At 40.7% G+C, this 19799-nt stretch overlaps 1 protein-coding gene across 1 annotated transcript in view; it reads left to right on the forward strand.

Moving 5' to 3' along the window:
* Positions 1–19799, forward strand: part of si:dkey-225n22.4 (collagen alpha-1(XXI) chain) — a 56085-nt gene that overhangs the window by 23684 nt on the left and 12602 nt on the right. Inside the window, exons 18-25 of the mRNA XM_039617208.1 lie at positions 3017–3070; positions 6919–6963; positions 7048–7101; positions 10819–10872; positions 13040–13093; positions 16849–16920; positions 17353–17388; positions 19185–19229. Of these exons, the coding sequence (XP_039473142.1) occupies positions 3017–3070; positions 6919–6963; positions 7048–7101; positions 10819–10872; positions 13040–13093; positions 16849–16920; positions 17353–17388; positions 19185–19229 (414 nt within the window). The remainder of the gene's footprint in view (positions 1–3016; positions 3071–6918; positions 6964–7047; positions 7102–10818; positions 10873–13039; positions 13094–16848; positions 16921–17352; positions 17389–19184; positions 19230–19799) is intronic.

Consider the following 19799-nt stretch of genomic DNA (forward strand, 5'->3'; position numbering starts at 1 on the left):
TTTGAACTTTGACCTGTAGATGCCTTCCATTCAGCTGTAGAGTTATTTGCATCTAGTTTGAAGGTTTAAGCCAACAGAAAACATCTTCAAGAAAATGTGCCCATGTTTGAATCTTTAGATGGAAGCGTGCCATACTTTGTAAGAGTTTTAGATCAGTATTTGTTACTGGTTTCAGCTAAGAGCTACAGTGAATGCTGTACAGTAAACTATTTCCACTGTTGTTAATATGCTGCTGTTGTCACACATCTGTTGACACTAAAAGACCTCTCAGTGTCCTTTGTGGTGTCAGGCCGACCGCACAAGCACTTCTGAGATGCTCTGATTCAGTCACCATATCACTTTGGCTCTTGTCCAAATGACTTTGGTTTTTACACCTGAACATTTACTATGAGAGCCGACCCTTCAGCTGCCGTCTAATATAGCCCAGACTTTGAAACGGGCCCTCGTTACAAACCTCCTCAGAAGGTTTTGGCTTATCGGTATAAATATTCGAAGATGTTATAATTTATTTCCAAGAGCAAGAATCTAATCTGACAACTGAGGCTGCTCCGGGGATGCTAATGCTATTGTTAGCTTCATTTACGATTTTAGTTCGTCATCTATTATGAAGTGCGAGCGCTGCAATTTACTGTCAGGCTCACTTTAAGTGCTCACCCTGCTTTCACTGTTCGGATGATGCCGACACATTGTTTTCTTTATCTGCAGCAGACAGCTGACATCAAATCCTTTTTCTTTATAGCTAACGTATTTTTGAAAAGGTCACTCATGCTTCAGTCTGCTCTTGGGTTTGTTGCAGTTTTTCTGAGCATTGCACAGTCTGAGAAGACTGGCAGCTGTCTAGAATGTTCGCCACAGTCTCACTGTCGAATGATGGAAATCAAACTGTTGGGAAATGGACTTATATCCCCACCCAGACGGACGTGCAGCCACAGTAACATCTCTAAGATCATTGCTGATGTCTTTCCTCCTTGGCATGCCTGAATTCTCCACACGTTCTCATCCCAACATGTAACATACCAAAGCTATGTGACAAATCGTCAGTATGTTATGCGATCCGAGGCATGAGAGCGTGATAGAATGAATCTGTAAATGTAAGGTTAGGGTTAAGGTTAAGGTTAGGGCTGCAATAGAAAGCCGCCAAGTGAATAACAAGGGAAGCACTTCGATTAAGAATCCGGAGCGTCTCGTAAGAATGTGGAAGGGCACCTTTGGCGTTACTGTGACACGTTTCGGGCCGTGACGAATCATCAGTATGTTATTTATTTATTTTATACTGCACAGCAAAACTTCTGCTTTTATAAAGGTGGTTCTACTCGCTGATTTGATCTGAATACAGGCAGCTGGCTGCTGTTTTCCTTCTTCATTTCTATAATGTACTTAGTTTTTCACACAGCGCTTCTGCATTGTGGTCTAATTTTTGGCAGAGAAAAAAATGACATGGCGTAATATGTCAGTGTTTGTAGTTCTTCTGAGGTTGTACCTGCCAAGTACCAGGTTACTTTTTCTTATTATGTTGTGACAAGTTTGCTTTGTTATTTAACATGACTGGAGGTACATATTTTTCAAACTCACATAGTTGGTGCCAATCATTTTCTCTTTTTGTTTATCCTTTGCTGTTTAAGATTTTTTTCCATCAAGTGAAACCTAAAAAAAAATCTTTACCAAAACTTACTTTGTGAACAAAAAGTGCTGCAGATGCACAACAGGAAATCCACAGAGGGGAAAAAACAAAACCACAAGCCCAGGATACAAAGAAGGTTCACACTGACAGAAACAGTGAAACAAAACCTTTCAAAGAGCAAAAAAACTACCATCAAAATACAGTTTACATTTCTACATGCTGTCCTGTATTAGAGCACCAATACACTACTGAACCCCCCCAACACATGCACTGGTCTCCTTTTTTGAATAACACTTGTTTAAACACACAGCGTGCACACTTGTATAAAAGAAAAGTGTTTATTTGTAACTACTTTCAAAAGAAGAAGGACTACAGTATGATCTTTGGAGTCAGAGATGAACAAAATACATTATGCAGGAAAAAGAGAAAATGTATGAGAAAGAGGAAACCATCAGTTTTAATATGACGTTCACTGGATTCAAGCAACAACAAAGCACTCAGATACACTCATAACATCTAACTAAAGGCTTAAGAAAAGCTTTTAGTACATTTGGGTTTCATAATCTTTTTTTTGCTCTTTTAAAAATCTGAAAAATTCTTTTCTCATACATTTGCTCAGCAGGCAAAGCAGCATCATAGCTGTGAAGAAATCTTCACAAATGAATGGCCTGCAGCACCAGAATACATTTTACAGCTTGTTTCGCATGTTCATTGCCGGTGCCAGTGTATTAGAGCGGTCCACGCTGGAACCAGCTCACATACCACTTGTGTTGTAACACAGTCAACAAACACAGTTGAGCGGTATAGAGTGGTCTCGCAGGACTTTGCTGTCTTGCAGATGGCTAAAACTTTATATGCACGTTGTGTTGTGGTTTATAAATGTGTTTGTTTGTTGCCTTATATTTTTGTTTTAACAAGAAGCGGGCTCGGTGCGAGATCTCACCACAGGACACGCTGCACAAGCTGCGCCCGTGCGTCAATACAGAGCCGCTACCACGACACAACAATTCCAAGCAGTTCTCTCAGACTCAAGTGGCACAGATACATATAATTTTTCTTTGTGGAGCTTACATAAAATACAAAAGCAGATACTTTTATGAAGATGCAAGCTAGACTGACATCTTTCATGACTGGTTGCTCTTTTTAAACGGGGATTCCACAGATTCTACACGTCAACGTTATTTTTCCAGGTGCTATGAAGTCCTGATGTTTAGGTGGAAAACAGTATATCTCCTGTGTTTGCAGGCTGGAAGCACTGGAATACATTATTTATGCTTAGGCTACAAGTTTAATGCATCTTTTGTCAGGAGTGTAGACTTCAGGATGAGGCAGAATCCAGTTAATGTCTGGATACTTCCAAACTGGAAGGTACTGACATGTCTGTTGTGTCCACAGGGAGAGAAGGGTGATACTGGGCCAACTGGTGCTGCTGGAGCTCAAGGTGCCCCGGTGAGTTGATTAATCATTAATATGTATTTGTACATAAACAGTTAACTCAGTGCTGTCGTTGATTTTAAACTGACACGTAAAGTTTTGCAGGAAAGTGCAATCAGGACATTAACACAAGAGCTGAAATTAATTGCAGCTTTTAAACGCTGCTGTGTGCTAGTAAACACACACACACACACACACACACACACCAGGAAACAGGAGATGGTAAAAGCTGTTTTAAAGCTCTGCGCTTGAACATGGAGCAGTCAGGTTACTCATCTATTTTACGGGGGCAGTCACTTCATCGTGGGAGTCACTTTCTCCCAATAAAAAGTCTTTTATCTACTTGTCCAACAAATTTACTGCATCTCATTGATTAATGTTGATTATATTTCTCTTGGAGCAGTCCATCCTGGATACAGACTCTTGTGTAAAAGAGTCCGTTAAACTCAACAGAATGGATCATTTTTTACAATAAATTGAAGGTTACATTTGACGTAGCAGAAAATATCTTGAGCTTCATTCACAAACTGAGTGCAATCAGTGTTCCAACATTTCATTTGCACAACTGTCAGTCATCGAAAGTTTCTAACATTTATTTCTTTGTAAAAACACATTTCGGACAGTCTGAGACCTGCCTATGAGCACATATGAAGACCTGGCTTTCCCACAAAATCCTTAAACTTGCATATACATAGTATATATATACTGTATATACAAGTGCATTTAAAATAATTAAAGGTCCTGTTTCTATATTGATTACACTTAAATTGACACATACATTACACATATATCTAAATGTCTTTTTAACACGAACGGTCAGATCCTGCAGAACAGAATAAAGGTAACTGTAGTTTTTACCCACAGACAGATGCTGTAGTCCTGTTATAAGGTCATGTGATTAGTCTCACTGTCACCCAGCACCTTATTTTGTTGTTCGACATGAGAAGCAAGGCGTGAAACAACTGTCTGCTCCTTTCTGGCTCTGCTAATGGCCAAGATGTAAAAAAGAACACATATCAGTTAATAAGACATGAAATTAGATCCAGGGAGCTGTGGGTCATCTCTCACGAACAAATGAAAAGTGAAAAGTTAATTTTCAGCCGCTGCTTTGGCCCCTGTTGCTAATTAGAAAGAATGTTGGTTTACAGCACTTTATTCATATTTTCACCCCAAATTCTGTTTATACATGTTTGGTTTTACAACACGTCATTTAGATTTATACTTACTAAGGTGCATATTTCATGTGTGCTTGTGTTGCTTGCTGTCTGTTTCAGTCTCCTGTGGGAGCCAGTGTTTTTGAAGCCTGAGCCATATTTCAGAATTAAAGCCGGCGTACATCGCCCTTTGAGCTCTTTCTTTAATCATTTTTTTCTACTTGCTCAAATCCATGTATTAAATATAAACTCCACAACAGCAAAACACTAGAATGGACACTTTTTATTTTCATTTTAGAGCCAACAGAAACACACATACAAACAATCTTACTGCCGTTTTATGGACTTTAGTGACTTTACTGCAGAGTTAGGTGTAATGGATTACCATGTAGTACTAGTTGTTACTGTTAAAATTACAAATTGGCCGTGTTTGTAGCTTGAATATACTTTTATATGAGGCAGTGAGGAAGACAGAAATACACCTCGGGTTTATTTATATGGGAAGTTTACAAGTTTACTTGAAAAACACTCTCAGGCTGCTGTAACATCCTGCAGCTCCTCATGTTTGCACTTCTACATCCTACGTCTGTAAATGTAAATGAGTGGTAAAACATCACTGCCACACCCCACAGCCACACACTCACTTCCACTTTTTAACAGGACACATATACACACAAAGCTAGTTTTTCCACAGCTGCCAGTGCTGATATCCAGACACCAAGTAGCATTTTGCTGATGCATTGCTTGCAATAAAGTCTATTGCAGTGGATACCCACAAGTGAGCACACACTGCAGGCAGTATCGCGTGCTGAACAGCTCCCCACTGCTTCCCAAAGCCAAACCCTCCCTTCCTAATCAAGCTGGTTTTCACATGCTATGCTGGTGAATGTAGGTTTTATTATTGTAAGTAGTTTTACCATGCTGTGTTGTCCCAGCAGTTATGGACTTATAACAGAGGTCCTGCACAGAACTGTCTCCATGTCCATGTTAAGCTGTCTGATTCCCACACAGTCTTAGATATAGACACATGAGTTCTTTAGTGATGACAGCTGGGCTCAAGGTGATTTTCTTTAGTCTTCTTTGGCTCAATAAATAGGATTGTTTGTGAGTTATAGGATGCTTTCATTAAAATGTATTGGAACTTTGCTTAAAAACTAGCTAAAAACTCTATGTTAGACATACAAAGCTTCTCTGAGCTTCTGTGTGGTCAGAATGTGAAGTCATGTGAAGTCAAAAGCAAAGTGATTTATCACATGCTTAAATAAATCTGACTCCTAATAAGAAATAGTTCCTTTAACCAACCAACCAACCATCTATGGCGTTATTTTTGTGCCACTATTCTGAGCGCACGTAAAAAACATTTGCAGGTGCAAGTGTCGCATTTTGAGGAAAAATTTATTTTGAGCGAAGAAAAGCTGAATTTGAGTGAACAAAATTCATTGCTGCGTGCAAAAAATGTATTTCAGTGTTTGCTATTATCCATACACACACACACACAATAGCAGCCCCTCTCGCTCAGTTTTTGCATTTGCGCTTGCTCGCAATGTGTTGCTCGCGCTCTTAACATTTCTGCCCGTGCGCGCTCAACTCTTTCTGTACACCGTTATATTTGTGCCACAAAACCAGCCAATCACAGACTTGGATGCAAAAAAATCTGACTGGCTGTTTTGGTCTCCAATCAGATCGAAATGACGAAATGCAATATCCCAGAATCCATTTCGTCCAAAACTCAAACGAGGCAGTGGCGGAGGAACACAGAGTGGCAGAGTTTGAAATATTATTCTTTCTGGGTCACAAAATAACGTTTTAAGATATTTTCATGCGAGAATGTTGCTTCTCGGATGAGAGGTGAAACGTCTTCAAGCAACTTAAAGAAGTCCAGACGCTTTTCTTTGCAAACTCCTTTGACTACGATGACCTGGATGACTGAGAACCTTCACAGACACACCAAGTGATAATTACCTCAATCAGGTTAAATTATTATATCTACAAAGTTTTTCCAAGCAGAATCCAAGAACCACAATTTTTTTCTATTAGCTGTAGTGGAAGATGAACACCAGCATGAGCTGAATGCTTGAATGCTGAAACGTGAACAGTTGCCTCCTGCGCATGCAGACAGCTGTAGTGACAACAGCAGAACCTTATTTGAGCTGGACAGCTTACGCTTGATCTCTGAAACAGCAGTTTACAAAAGAAGGTCTCTATTCAAGATCTGTTTGCCTGCTCGGTCTGGAGCTCTCACTCATTCTGCAAAGGCTTTAACAAAAAGAGTCTAACAGACGGAGCTCAAGGCGATCCTTCTGTCAGCTGCTCTTTCTGATGTCACACAATTTTCAAGCTAAAATTTCAAGCCAGTGATGATGAATCACTAAGATGGTGAGAATACAGGAACATTTGGACCAATATATATGTCCACTATACAATTTACATATTTAGTGAAGCAGCAGTGGAATTATTTAGACGCTGTCCGTCTGAAAACTGTCATAACAAAGCCCATCATTTCATCATCAGGCACTGGCTCCCACCTTTTCACAGTTTCAAATTTAAACTTGATCTTTATTTGACATCTGTAGACAGTTACTACATCATTGTCACATTACCTTTGCATGTAAATGTGTTGAACAAAAATAAAATGCAGTTCACTGAAGCTGAGCTGAAGACTAAATACAGCTTTATGTAATCATGTCCTTCTGTTGCTGTAATCCACAGGGGGCCCGAGGACCTCCTGGTGAACCAGGCCTACAGGGACCGCTGGTAAACTCTGAAACTAACTTGTGTCAGAACTCTTGGTGACACAAGTGGGTGACCTTAACTCATTCCTTGTGTTCTTGCATTTAGGGTGAAAAGGGGTTGCCTGGCCCACAGGGTCCCCCTGGAATAAAGGGAACACTGGTTAGTACGACATCACTTTTCATTTGCTTCCACTTTTTAAAATGTTTCTTCAAGTATTCACAGCAAATTAGGACATTGTTAACTAATGAACATCCCTCAGGTCGCCCAGTAAGTCACTGAGGGATATGATTAGGGTAGCCACGTTAAATAAAAAGGTTTCAGAGACTAGAGCACATGACCTTTTAAATAAAGTCCTTTGCATGCATTCTGCCTTTAAAGCTCTTCTAAGAATTCTGATTGCATACAAATACACAAAAATTCCTTATAAAGGGGTAGATGTTAGCTTGAATGCTATCTTTAATATTCTCACTTGAAACCTGATGCATGTTAAGGTCAGTGATGACCCTCTCTGTATGGGTGACAGGATCAACTGATCAATCAAGTTGTCTGAGCATTCAGTTACCATTAGCAAAGAAGCTAGCTAATGCTATTAAAAGCTATCACTAGCAAACCAGCATGACGAACGTAACCTGAATTTAACTGCAACAGTAACTTGGTTGCTTACCATTTGTTGCAGAAGCTAATTTTATATAAACACATTTTCCTTCCTCATGCAAAGTTGTGACACACAACAACATGATTGGTTAGTTGCAATGTTGACCCTGGACGACGGTTAATAAACACCAACACAAGGATGTCAGATACACCATATATAAAATTGTTCTCCAAAGTTTTGGCAAATAGGGGATAAATGCTCTAATCATTTAAACTGATACACATCAACAGCTGTTTAATATTCTTACACAAAAGACCTTATTGCTGTTTTTTAAATATATAGGGTTGCAAACCTCAGTGCATTTAAGATATTAATACCACAGTGAACATAGCTCCTTAGGCTACTTTGTAAAAGTGCAATCACAGCAAAACTTTTTTCTTAGCTTTTCTCTCGTCTATAGGCGCTCCTACTTTTAGAATCACAGTGTCCAACATCATTTTTTCACCATATGTGTCTACAAAACAAAATATTTTGGACTCAGAATGAATCTTTGTGCAGTTTTATGTGTGCCATCTCCAGAACTCCACACTACCGTCCCTGTGGTGAGCTCATAATGAGATCATTAATTCAGCCACGAATCCTTATGATTCCATTCATTGATTTATTTGGCAATATCATTAAGGCTGCGAGTGCCTGTTGCTGTAGACCAAGAGTCAGACCAGCATGTGCTGTGGGTTATAGCTGTACACACAGTATGGAGACCCCCCCTCTGGTAAACAAGATTACACACAGAGAAATGCAATTACAGCAGAGCTTGGAGAGCACACGCTGCTCAGTGATAATGGCTGGACACGTTCACAGCTTTGTCACCCTCCTATGGCCAGAGTGAGACAGTACACCTGGAGGGAGTGAAGGAGGGTCTCAGTGAATCGTGCTGAGGCCTAAGGACACATCAACACAGAAAACTGAACCAGAAATGAGATTAATGGCAGATATTTTCTGTATCAGTTCAGCATCGGTCTGTTTTTTGCAGACTGCTCTACAGATCAGAATGTGAGGCTGCACAAAGGTCACCTTTCCACAACCACGAGCTTCATCTTTGAGTCTTCATCCTCCTCTTTCTATTTGTGTCAGTACAACAGAACCCAGCTATGACGTTATGCCTGCAGTGGGCCTCTGACTTATCTGACACACACACAGTCACAACACATATACGCACACATACACGCACACTGAGTCAAGAGGGAGGAGGAGAGTGTGTGGGCGGGATGAGCCACCCCTTGTAACTAGGCAACCACATACATTCTTGTGATTATAAAATATACATAGATTTCAAACTTACTGTTAGCTGACCAGCTGACACCCATTATATTTGGCATTTCCAATATGCCTGTTTGTGCTTTGGCTCCTTATATATTATGTACAGTCATATGTTTCCTCCAACTCGCTGGATAAGTAAATACATTCAGGTAGCCTCTGGTTGTGACAGGTGAAGCACCTTAAACCTGCATTCTTTCCCACTGGCCAGGTGGGGATAATATTTGAGATGCTCCAGAAGAAAAATGTCATTCCCTGACTGGTTGGCAGTGGTTTTGGAGGTTGCTGGCTTGCTGGACAAAATCTTTGCACAGAAGGTGCTGCACCCAAAACCTCCTTGTTCTGGTTGCTAGCAGAGTTTCAGGTTTGCCACTAGAGTTTCATATTTGTCTGCAAACACATGGTAACTCTGAGCTGACCAGGAGTAACACTTGTAAAAGTGACACAAATGCTTCAGTTTGCACACTTCTCACAGAGACAGTACGGAGAGGAGCTTGCTGCTGGATGTAGAAAAGGGCATTTCCATTCAAACAATAACTGCAGTCACATGCTGGTGACCAAACCAATCACAAGGAAGAGTTTGCCAACCGACTTGTTAAACGAACTTCAGAGGACGATAAACAAGTGCACACAGCACAGGTGAATGCAGATCCAACAGAAATAATTGTAGTTAAAAGCTGCCGTAGATATCAGCGGTGACACCTCTGCTGCGACCAGTTTCCTGCGGGGAGTTGAAAAACTGGCAGTTAGCGGGGATGAGTTCAGAGAAACTAACCATGATTAAGCCAAGTTTCAGTCAAAAATGAGAAATCCAAGTCATGGGAGGTGAAGAAATCACGGAGGATGAAGGTCTTGTTAGCTAGTGATCTGGTGTCCACCAGAGCCAGGCTAATCGACTAGGAAATACACATTTTTCCCCAGCAACAGGTGGATAGCTGGGCAAAAATAGGGGTAACGAACTGGTCTTTAGGCCTGTGTGACTGGTTCCTCATTCACTTGGTCACAAATTGTCACCATTAGTCACACGTCCAAAATATCTGACAAGTTAATGTCATGTGGTTAGCAGTCATCTGTGTTAGCTAGTTAGTCAAAGCAGACACATTTCTAACTTTTAGCCAAAATGAAATGTAAGAGAATTAGTAACTAAAATCACCCCAATGCACCCCTGGTTATGTTTGAATTTACAAAGTATCCCAAGTTTTGGGAATTGGTGAATTGAATCTATTTCTGTGACATCAGCATATCCACGTGTAATCACTGCTTTTTACATTCAATGGATGATTCAGAAAATATGGAGAAACTTAAATAATACAAAGTAAGACATCAAATTTCTATTTGACAATAAACAGATATTTACTGGAATAGCATAACACATAACAGAGTGAGAAACAGATCAATTCCAGCTCCATTGCTGCAGCCTGTATCTGCAGACACACACGAATCAGCAGTAACAGCGATAAGTGTATTGGGTATTTTTTGCCTTTTCCTATCTTGACTGTTAATAAAAGAGCCCAGTGCTGCCTGTTCCTCCCTTACAGTCTGGCATATTTCAGGATAGTAGAATTTATTTGTGTGTTTTTTTTTCCTGTTGTGAAGGCATGTGGGAAGATAGAGCAGCTAACACACAGCTTCAAGCTGCGCTCTTGATACAGCAGAATGCTTTGTTGAATATGCAAACTCTGTGTGTGTTTACGCACACCACTGTCCAAATGTAGATGCCCCTGTGTGTGTGTGTGTGTGTGTGTGTGTGTGTGTGTGTGTGTGTGTGTGTGTGTGAGTGGACCTGAGCCATCTCATTTCTCCCTCAGTGCCTTCTGACTAAGCCGTCACGCACTCTGTCACATTCAGCCCAAAGCGCTGTGTCTGTCTCTTTCATCTCATTCTCTCTCTCTCTCTCCTCCTCCTTCCCTCGCTCTCTCACCCCCATCCTGCTCCCCCTCCCCCTAATGTTTGTCTCCATCCAGGGAGCCCAAGGGCCCCGGGGGCCGCCTGGAGAGATCGGCCGAGATGGTCCCAAGGTCTGTGTGTTGAATGTTTTAATTAGTTCTTATGCTAATGGCCTGCTACTCCCCAGCCGCTCGGCTATTCTCAGCCCGCTCTGATGTTGCACCCTTCCTCTCCTCTTGATGTTCCCGTGGAGAAAAGTGCAGTTTTCTAAGCAGGAGTCAAACTGTTTGGAATCAGTGTGTAGGTGTTTCTTAATAAATGCCAAAGATGGTTCATGCTTTTGACTCTTAATGTGCAGATACTCAAATTTCTTTACAGCAAAAACATTTGTGCAAAATTTCACACTATGAACTCATTTAGGTGCTTATACACAAATGACACAAGCCTACTTGCTATTTCACTTGTGTAAATTTGGATAATTTCAAATAGACAAATTCAAACCAGATTGTTCAAAATCAAAAACAGATTTTTTTTAACTTGTGTGAAAAAAGCTTCAGAAATGAGATCAGTCTGGCTTTTATGTGTAAACTGTGAGGAAGGCCCCTGTGAGGACATTGTTTTTATCTTCACAGAGACCAGCACAGGGGGCATGAGGACACATTTCTCTGACCTTGAAATGCATATTTCCTAGCCCTCTGGAATTTGTATACTCAGCGCAGCATGCATGGCACAAAGAAGGAAGGAAAGGAGGGGGTAGAAGATGATTTCATGCATATGAAGGTGAAAATGGCCTCTTTGCTGTTGTGCTGAGCAGGAAAATGCTGCTTGATAAAGTGGTCATTCCAACCTGTCTGTAAGGCAACATAAATAGACATTAGTCAGTGAGATTAGACTTAAAGCAGTCTGTACTGAGCCCAGTATATTTGTTGTAAAGGCTTACATGCACAGTCAATGCATGCGGAGGCCTCCTTGCCTTCGCATCACCTGATTAAATTCCTGGAAACTTCTGAGGCCTCTTAAAATACCAGGAACACGTGATGAGAAATGAGGAGCTGGGGTTGGACAGTCTACTTAATTTGTATTGATTCTGGGGCATCTGTTAGCAGAGACTGTTTAAGATTCATAATCATGTTGTTATAGATGTAAGTATGCATAGCATGAGCTATTTATTGAGTTCTCCTTTCACATGTTGTGCTGCCATGTTTCTAAAGTAGCCAAACTAACCCAAACTGATCCTTGAGAGCCTTTTACACGTTAACTTAAAGATGGCCCGTCTCTCACTCATCACAGTGGGACAGTATGAACGCTTAGACGACTATAACCAAATCACTGTTCTGCTTCAAAACAGAGCAACTTTCAGCCTGACCAGATGTGACCACGAGGTTTAAGATTAAGTTTAAATTCATCAATCAAGCTAAACAGATGACTGAGTTCATTTGCTGCTGTGCTCAAGCACAGCTGTGGCAGTGATTATTACAGTACAGGTACAATGGGAACGCAATATTACTGTTAGCTAGTTTTATTGTTAGCCACTGTAGTTACCTACAGCACACACCTCTTATATATTAACATTTTAAGCACAAAAATGACCAGGAAACTGTAAGATTCTGAGAACGGTTTGAATATCACGCTTCTCTCTATTTTTGTAAATATAGGATGTGAAGTGTAATTTGAAAATGTAGCCATATAAATCATGCACATTGTATCCTTAAGAAAACATAAGGCTCCCTAAAAAGGAAGCAACATTTGTAGTTTTGCGCGGTGAAGCTTCCAAACAGAAGATGCAGCACATAAAAGCTCTTTCAGCTAATTCAGTTCTGCGATTGAGGACGGCATAAAAGTAAGTGCAATCGACTCCATATCGACCAGCTGCAGCATTAAAATAGTGCTTGCAAGCAGCACAGTGTTTGTAATATTGGCAGTGACAGCGATGCCGTTCTGGTGCTTGGAAAAGCTCTCTGTCCTCTAAATTTAGTCAGACACTTTTGTGATGTGCTACTCTGATTGGCACAGCTGGTTAACAGGGAAGAGAACAGTAATGGGCCTGGCTCAGAGGATTATGATGAATCACTGTACTGTGTGATTTATACTCACCTTCACTCATCTCCTTTGCAGCATGTGCTGCGCTGCAGCTATACAAATGCAAATAGCAGCCATGCACTGATATGCCCTCTGTGACCCTTGTGCTTGTCTCGATCTTCAAAAACTGCATTAGAGCTGAGAATGTGGGTAACAGATGACCCTCAGATCATCTGTTACCCACACAACTCAGATGAATGTTGTGTGTGTTTTATTCAGGGGAACTGTGGAGATCCAGGGGTGGTTGGTCCTGTTGGTCCACCGGGCCTGACGGTGAGTGGAGTGCTACCTTTGTGTTAACCATGTTAATATAATTTGGACAGTCGTTAGACAAGATGATCAGAAATAAAAAAGCTTGACACAAGGAAGTTAGAATGAACATTTTTCTCTCTAGTTTGTTATCTTCACAGTTTTTTTTTTAAAGTCACAGTTTTATTTAATATCGGTATTATTTTACTATATTATTGCTAATGATACTGATTTTAGCTAACAGTAAACCAATGTAATGACTCAAACCAAAGTTAACCAACATTGACTTTCTACACTAATAGCCAACACTGAGCCAGTAGTTTGTTTTGGAGCTTCCTTAACTAAGGCATTGGTTACTTTATCATCTGTGTGACAATGTTATTGTCATTATGGGCTCAGGTCAGGTATACAGTATCTAAACTGGTCTCCCAGCTGTTTGCAAAATATTAGCTGAGAGCAGTTGTTTGAGTGTCTCATAGATTTGTCAGTTGCGTCAGCTCACATGATGATAACAATGGTGTTCATCGGATATGGAGCAAAATTCAAATGAATGTAATCGCAGTGCTTGACAAAGTTATTGGACCACGAGCCAGTGTAAAGTCTGTCCTTAACAGCTGCCTGAAATCAAGAGGATCGTAATTACCAAAATATTTTTTTCATTTTTAAAAAAATTAAATTTACTGTTTTACAAAAGAAATGCAAAAAATAGTGAAGGGCATCATTATTTTTTGATTAAGATGGAGTTATTTCCTGCATTCACAAAAGGAAAAAGTAATGTTAGTTGTTGAATCTTATACTAAATTATTTTCTGACTTCTAGTTCAAATGCAAGTGTAAAAACGTGAATTCGGTTTGAAATTCCTCACTCCTGTTCTAAATGGTAAAATGTGAAGAACTCCCTGAAAGGCAAAGAGTCCGCATTGAAGCACTTTTGGATCCTGGATTGTCTTTGACACAAAGTGTTCTCACAGTGTGGTCACATATGCTTTGGAGTTGATTGCTGAGACTGGTACTTACAAAATGCACCAAGAACATGAAAGCTGACTGCAACAGATGTCAGGCCCATCAAGACTGTAAGTAACAGAGACAGAAGGAAGACCACTGCCGATCTCCAGGCAGGGATAAATGTGTCTGGATCAGAGTCTGAGAAAGTCTCAGAATGACTGTAAGCAGATGACTGAATGAACAAGGCTTCGAGGGAAGAACAGAGAGCACCAACACCGGAGTGTAGATGACTGGAACAAAGTACTCTGGTCAGCATTGTCGCGTTTATGTCGACAAAAAAGCCGTTTATGTAAACAGCGAGGGCAAATTAGTGAAAACTGAAGGCATAATGACCCGGAAGGTCTACCACAGCATCTCAGTGCATCAATGCCCTTCTAGTCTCAAACTGAAGGTCATGGTGCGTATGCCAAAAAGACAATGACCTCAAGCATACTTCAAAGCTTTGCAAAGACTATTTGGAATCTGGAACACTGGAAATGGTATTTGCATAGCGCTTTTCTAGCCCCTAAGGACCCCAAAGCGCTTTACACATCCAGTCATCCGCCCATTCACACACTGGTGATGGCAAGCTACATTGTAGCCACAGCCACCCTGGGGCGCACTGACAGAGGCGAGGCTGCCGGACACTGGCGCCACCGGGCCCTCTGACCACCACCAGTAGGCAACGGGTGAAGTGTCTTGCCCAAGGACACAACGACCGAGACTGTCCAAGCCGGGGCTCGAACCAGCAACCTTCTGATTACAAGGCAAATTCCCAACTCTTGAGCCACAATCGCCCCAGTAGATGGACTGGTCCAAGTCAAAGTGTGATTGCACAGATGTCAGATGCAATGGATTCAAAGATAGCTAGCACAGCTAGCCAGCGTCCGGGAACAGCTAGGAACTATTTGGACCTTAATAATAAACGATACTATCGAAAGTCCATAAAAACACTGCCAGCAGTAATGACAGCTGTTATCAAGGCCAAAGGAAAGCATGTAAAATCCTAACTTTTATGGTTATTATATGTAAATAAGGACTACTTGTTTCATTTTGCTATTTGCCAAATAAATATTAAAATTTTAGTTTTAAACAAGTCTTTTTTATTTCTAATATATTTGGGTTTTTTGTATGTTTTTATGACAGGTGGTCTAGTAAATTTGTTAAGCACTGTACCTGTAGGAGCCATATCGCATCATTCTTAGCGTTGCTAACAAAGGCCATTTTTAAGCATTTTCTGTTCTTTTTTTTGTTTTTTTAGTTGCTGTTGGGTCCAACACTCTTTGTTGTTTTATTATCTTGACATGTCCCCATGACCGGTTCTGCAGTCTCCTGCTGAGATTAAATACAAAAACATGATGATAGATGAGACGTCTGTTGATCTAGTATAAACATTAACAAACTGTCATTCACTTGAGATGAATATACATGCTTGATATTCAGGACTCGAGTGTGCTTTGGTGTGTCCTGCGGCACAAGTGCACAAATTGTACAATAATGCTAAATGTATTTATTACTTCCTCAGTTTACGTCTCAGATTTCTATGAATAGTTTCATGTTTAAATGAGTTCAGTTCATGAAGAAATTATTTAGGGCATAAGTTTAAAAAGAGAATCGACTCCACCAGTTTTTTTTAACCATGGGCTCAATCCACGTCCATGCTTTGCTTGTAGCATTGTGGACTTAACAGGCCAATCTATTCAGGGAGTTTTCACAAGAAAATGTTTATAATATATTTGTGTTTTTGAAGCATGAACCAAACCCGACCAAGTAGTTTTGCTTCCTAATCCTAAACCTAAGCATTCGGTGTTTGACTTTCAAGGATGTGTTGTTAAATTAAATCCTTGCATACACATTAACAAAGAAATGCATTCATCACATCATTGTTGACCCATCCTGAGCTGGGGTTAGGGTTCGGCTAACACTGATATTGTACCTCTAAATCTAGATGGGTCATCAGTGGATGCTAGGCCTGATGGGGTTACATAACGACTAAGTCATCACCGAAGATAAGGAGATCTAATCCTAACGCTGCTTTGGAGAAAAACAAAAAGTACTTTTTTTAGTAAAAACATTTTACTCATCTAAGAATTGCTAAAACATGTGAGAACAATTTTCAAAAGCCAAGTAGGCTAGATATTTAAATATCACATCTGAAGGTTAAAGTTGCAAGACCTCAGAGTTTTATTAACAACATAAAGTGAAGTTTCGTCTGTGTTTGTCTAAAACAAAGATACAGCAAACATTACACTATTCGCACAATCTCCCAGTTCCAGCAGTTCCAGCCTACATAAAGGTGACAGTCTGATAATTCAGCATGAACCCACATTCCTCCTGTCAGCCTGTACTTATTTCACCAGCCTGGATCTTCCTGATGAGTGACAGCAGCACTTTTTATGTCGCTTGTTCGTTAAGCAACATGTTACTGAAGAATTACGCCCACAAATGTCAACCGTTTAAAAAAAGAACCCAAGTTGTCTTTGCTGCTTAATTACAGGTACCTTTGTTATTTCCAAGGTGTCATCCTTCAAAGCACAATTTGCTTCAGCATTTTAGAAATGATAATTTCACAAGCAAAGGAACACTTGAAATGTCTTCACTCAGATATCTTTATAAGCCACATTTACCCACGCTGATGATTATCTGGAGCCTGAGGTACCTGATGACCACTTTCCAAAGATCCTGGCTTTTATGTGGCGGCTCTGTGCTGGATACCAAACAATCACAGACCTGGTTTCCCAACATTCTCTGTATCGTTTCTTTTTTCCAACATCAATGAAATGTTCACCCTCTCAGGGATCAGCTGGAGAACCAGGCGTTCCAGGGCTGCCAGGTGCCATGGGTCTGCCAGGGTTCAAAGGTCATAAGGTGAGAGTCAACTCTTGTAATTACATACAAAAAAACAGGGTTTATTTGTCCATAATGAAGTCTTGAAAAGGCAGCAGAGGCAGCACTTGATGAATGATTTATGGCTCTAACTGTCAGGAGCTTACATGATTTACAAGCTGTACTGTGGAAATGTTGACAGCTTAACATAATACATACTTGTTGATGTATTATTCATACTGTGCTTAGATGACATGATTAATTTTAATGGTGCTGAAGGTTGTCCTTCACACTTCAAAAGCAGCATGCCCAGACACATAAAGACACAATAAACAGTCCTGATCCAGAACATACTGCTGTGTTTGATGCGCAGTACGCAATCCACAGGACATGTTGTTTCTCTCTTGTTAATTCTTCGCGCTGTCACCACAGTGTAACGTGGACCTGCTCTAACATTCAGTGTTGTGTCATCAGGGGGAGAGCGGTGAACCTGGGTCTAAAGGAGCACAGGTATGGTGGCTGTTCTTCCCGACACAATCATATCCAAACTAACCAGCTTCATGAGAACATACGATCCATCATGACTGCACAGGCTCTAAGCTCCATCTCAGCACACGTAGGCTTAGCTTAGCTGAAGAACAGCACCAGTGATGCAGCACTCCATCAATCTTGTCCTAGGGTCAAACAACCTTTATAGAGCCTAGAGGTGTGTTTTTGACTCATTTTCCAGCTAACAAAAACACATCTGTATGTGCCATGCTAATTCATGCAGTGCTGGGGTTATTCAAATATCCAGAAAAAGTGAGGGACCCTGTTGTTAATCATTCTGTTTCATAACAACATCGTTTTTAGCAAACTTAAATACCCAGTGGCAGTATTCGAATATGTGAATGTGACGTCAAAGTTTCAGCTAATAAATGTGAAGCAACAAGGAGATGACTATAAAAGCAGAGAGAGCGACGCTCTGCCTTCTGCTTCTGCAGACGGGGCCAGAAACATGAAACTAGAGAAAAGGCAAAGGTTACACCGACAGCTCACTGGCTACAGCGCTATGATAAAACCAGTTTCAAAATAAGATTTTAGCACAATGGTTTGGTCTCATTTGTTTGTTTGTTGTGTGGCATATCACTGTGAAGTGGGAAAAACAAACAGTTGTGGTACTGTTGTTCCAGTATGTTTCTGGGGTGGGGAATGTCAGGTTTTTGGTCAGTGGTCCTGACCTCTCAGTGATTCCTGTGATTGGTTGATCAGCGGTACATCTCCAGTTTTACTTATGTGGCATCATATCAGATGAAAACTGCTGGTGCTGCATACCAGGGTCAGGACTTTACACTTCAACTAGCAGAGGTTTACAGAGGTGGACATCAGAGGTTTACAGAGGTGGACATCAGAGGTTTACAGAGGTGGACATCATCTAATTGAATTCATTTTGAAACTGCAGGAAAATCAGATATAGTATTACAGATGATATATTTGACATTATACTAATGTTTCGAGTGCCACACGTGTTAAGACAATATCTTTGGCAGTTCTTTGTTGAGCTGAAACAGTTAAATCAAACAACAGCAGAGCTTTTGCTTATTAACTAATTATCACTTTTTTAAATAGCACGAGTACTGAGTGTTCTCTGATACAGGCTTTAACTGGTTGATTTTCCTCAGTTCTTCTAATTTTAATAAGAACATTTTGAACACCCTGTTCTGACAGGATGACACAGCAGACAAAGATGTTTGCAGCAACTATTCAAGCGATTACTTCACTAATATGACTGCATTAGACTGCAGTGAGTATGTAATATATTTAAGTAGCTCCAGTTTCTTAGAGCAAGTGTAAGAGGCCAGTGAAGTCTAATGTAAGCTGATCTTTTTAATTTAAACCCTCAGCTTTGCTGCAGCCACTGTTGTCTGCATCAGTCCTAAAGTGAACACAGATTCGGTTGCTTTTACGTGCACTAATGGCAGACAGACAGAGTGATGGCCCTGAGGAACAGAGAAAGCTCCTCTGGGTGCTTCCTCTGCTGCAGGATGTGGTTGGGAAACCACACAAACGAGATAAAAAAGTCAGGTTTGTTAAAGGTCACCAGCAGCCAATTCTTATCCCGTCTCACTCTGGCTTTCCCTTATTGGCTGCTAGTGGTAATCATGACCTTTTCTCCACTCTCTCTCTCTCTCTCTCACACACACACACACACATATAAAATGAAGACATTGACAGGCACACACCAGTGCATACACACATTCAGCCCCACACACATGCAAACAAATTCACACAATCCTCCAGTCAATGATGATGTATCTCTTTTGCAGGGGGAGCGAGGCAGAGACGGAGATCTCGGGAGTCCCGGAGTGCCGGTGAGCGTAGAATCCTTCTGCTTCCACTGGGTGGCAGCGGAGCTTATGTTTTCAAACGCTGTGTTCAAAATGAGTGTTTCTTGTGTGTGTGTGCACAGTTATTTGAACCAAATGTCCCCACAAGGACACAGGGATGGGAAACAGTCCTCACTTACAAGGAGCTAATTTAGGCTTACATCATGAGGTTACTTTAAACCAGTTTAGGTTGTGGAAAAATAGAGAATCGATGAAATTTGACCAAACCAGTATCTTGTTAGAATTAATTTTGTTTAGGCTATCTGTAGCTAATAAACTCGATCCCTCAGAGAAATTCTCCCAAAGTCATTACAATCCTGACAGATCTGGTCAGACGTTTACACACATCCATCATGAATGTCACTGTAACTGTAGGCTTTCTTTGAACTGTTCAAACGGTGGAATGATTGCACAGCATACATGCTTAATGTCTGCTGAAAACAACAATTGGGTGCAAAGTTTGAAATTGTTTTTGAATTGTTTGGATTGGCCACCAACACAGTGGCCATCAACAAGCCACCAAACTCAATATACTGTGTCAGAGACCGTGGACCA

The sequence above is a fragment of the Oreochromis aureus genome, linkage group 9, assembly GCF_013358895.1.
Source record: "Oreochromis aureus strain Israel breed Guangdong linkage group 9, ZZ_aureus, whole genome shotgun sequence".
In the NCBI taxonomy this organism is placed as follows: Eukaryota; Metazoa; Chordata; class Actinopteri; order Cichliformes; family Cichlidae; genus Oreochromis; species Oreochromis aureus.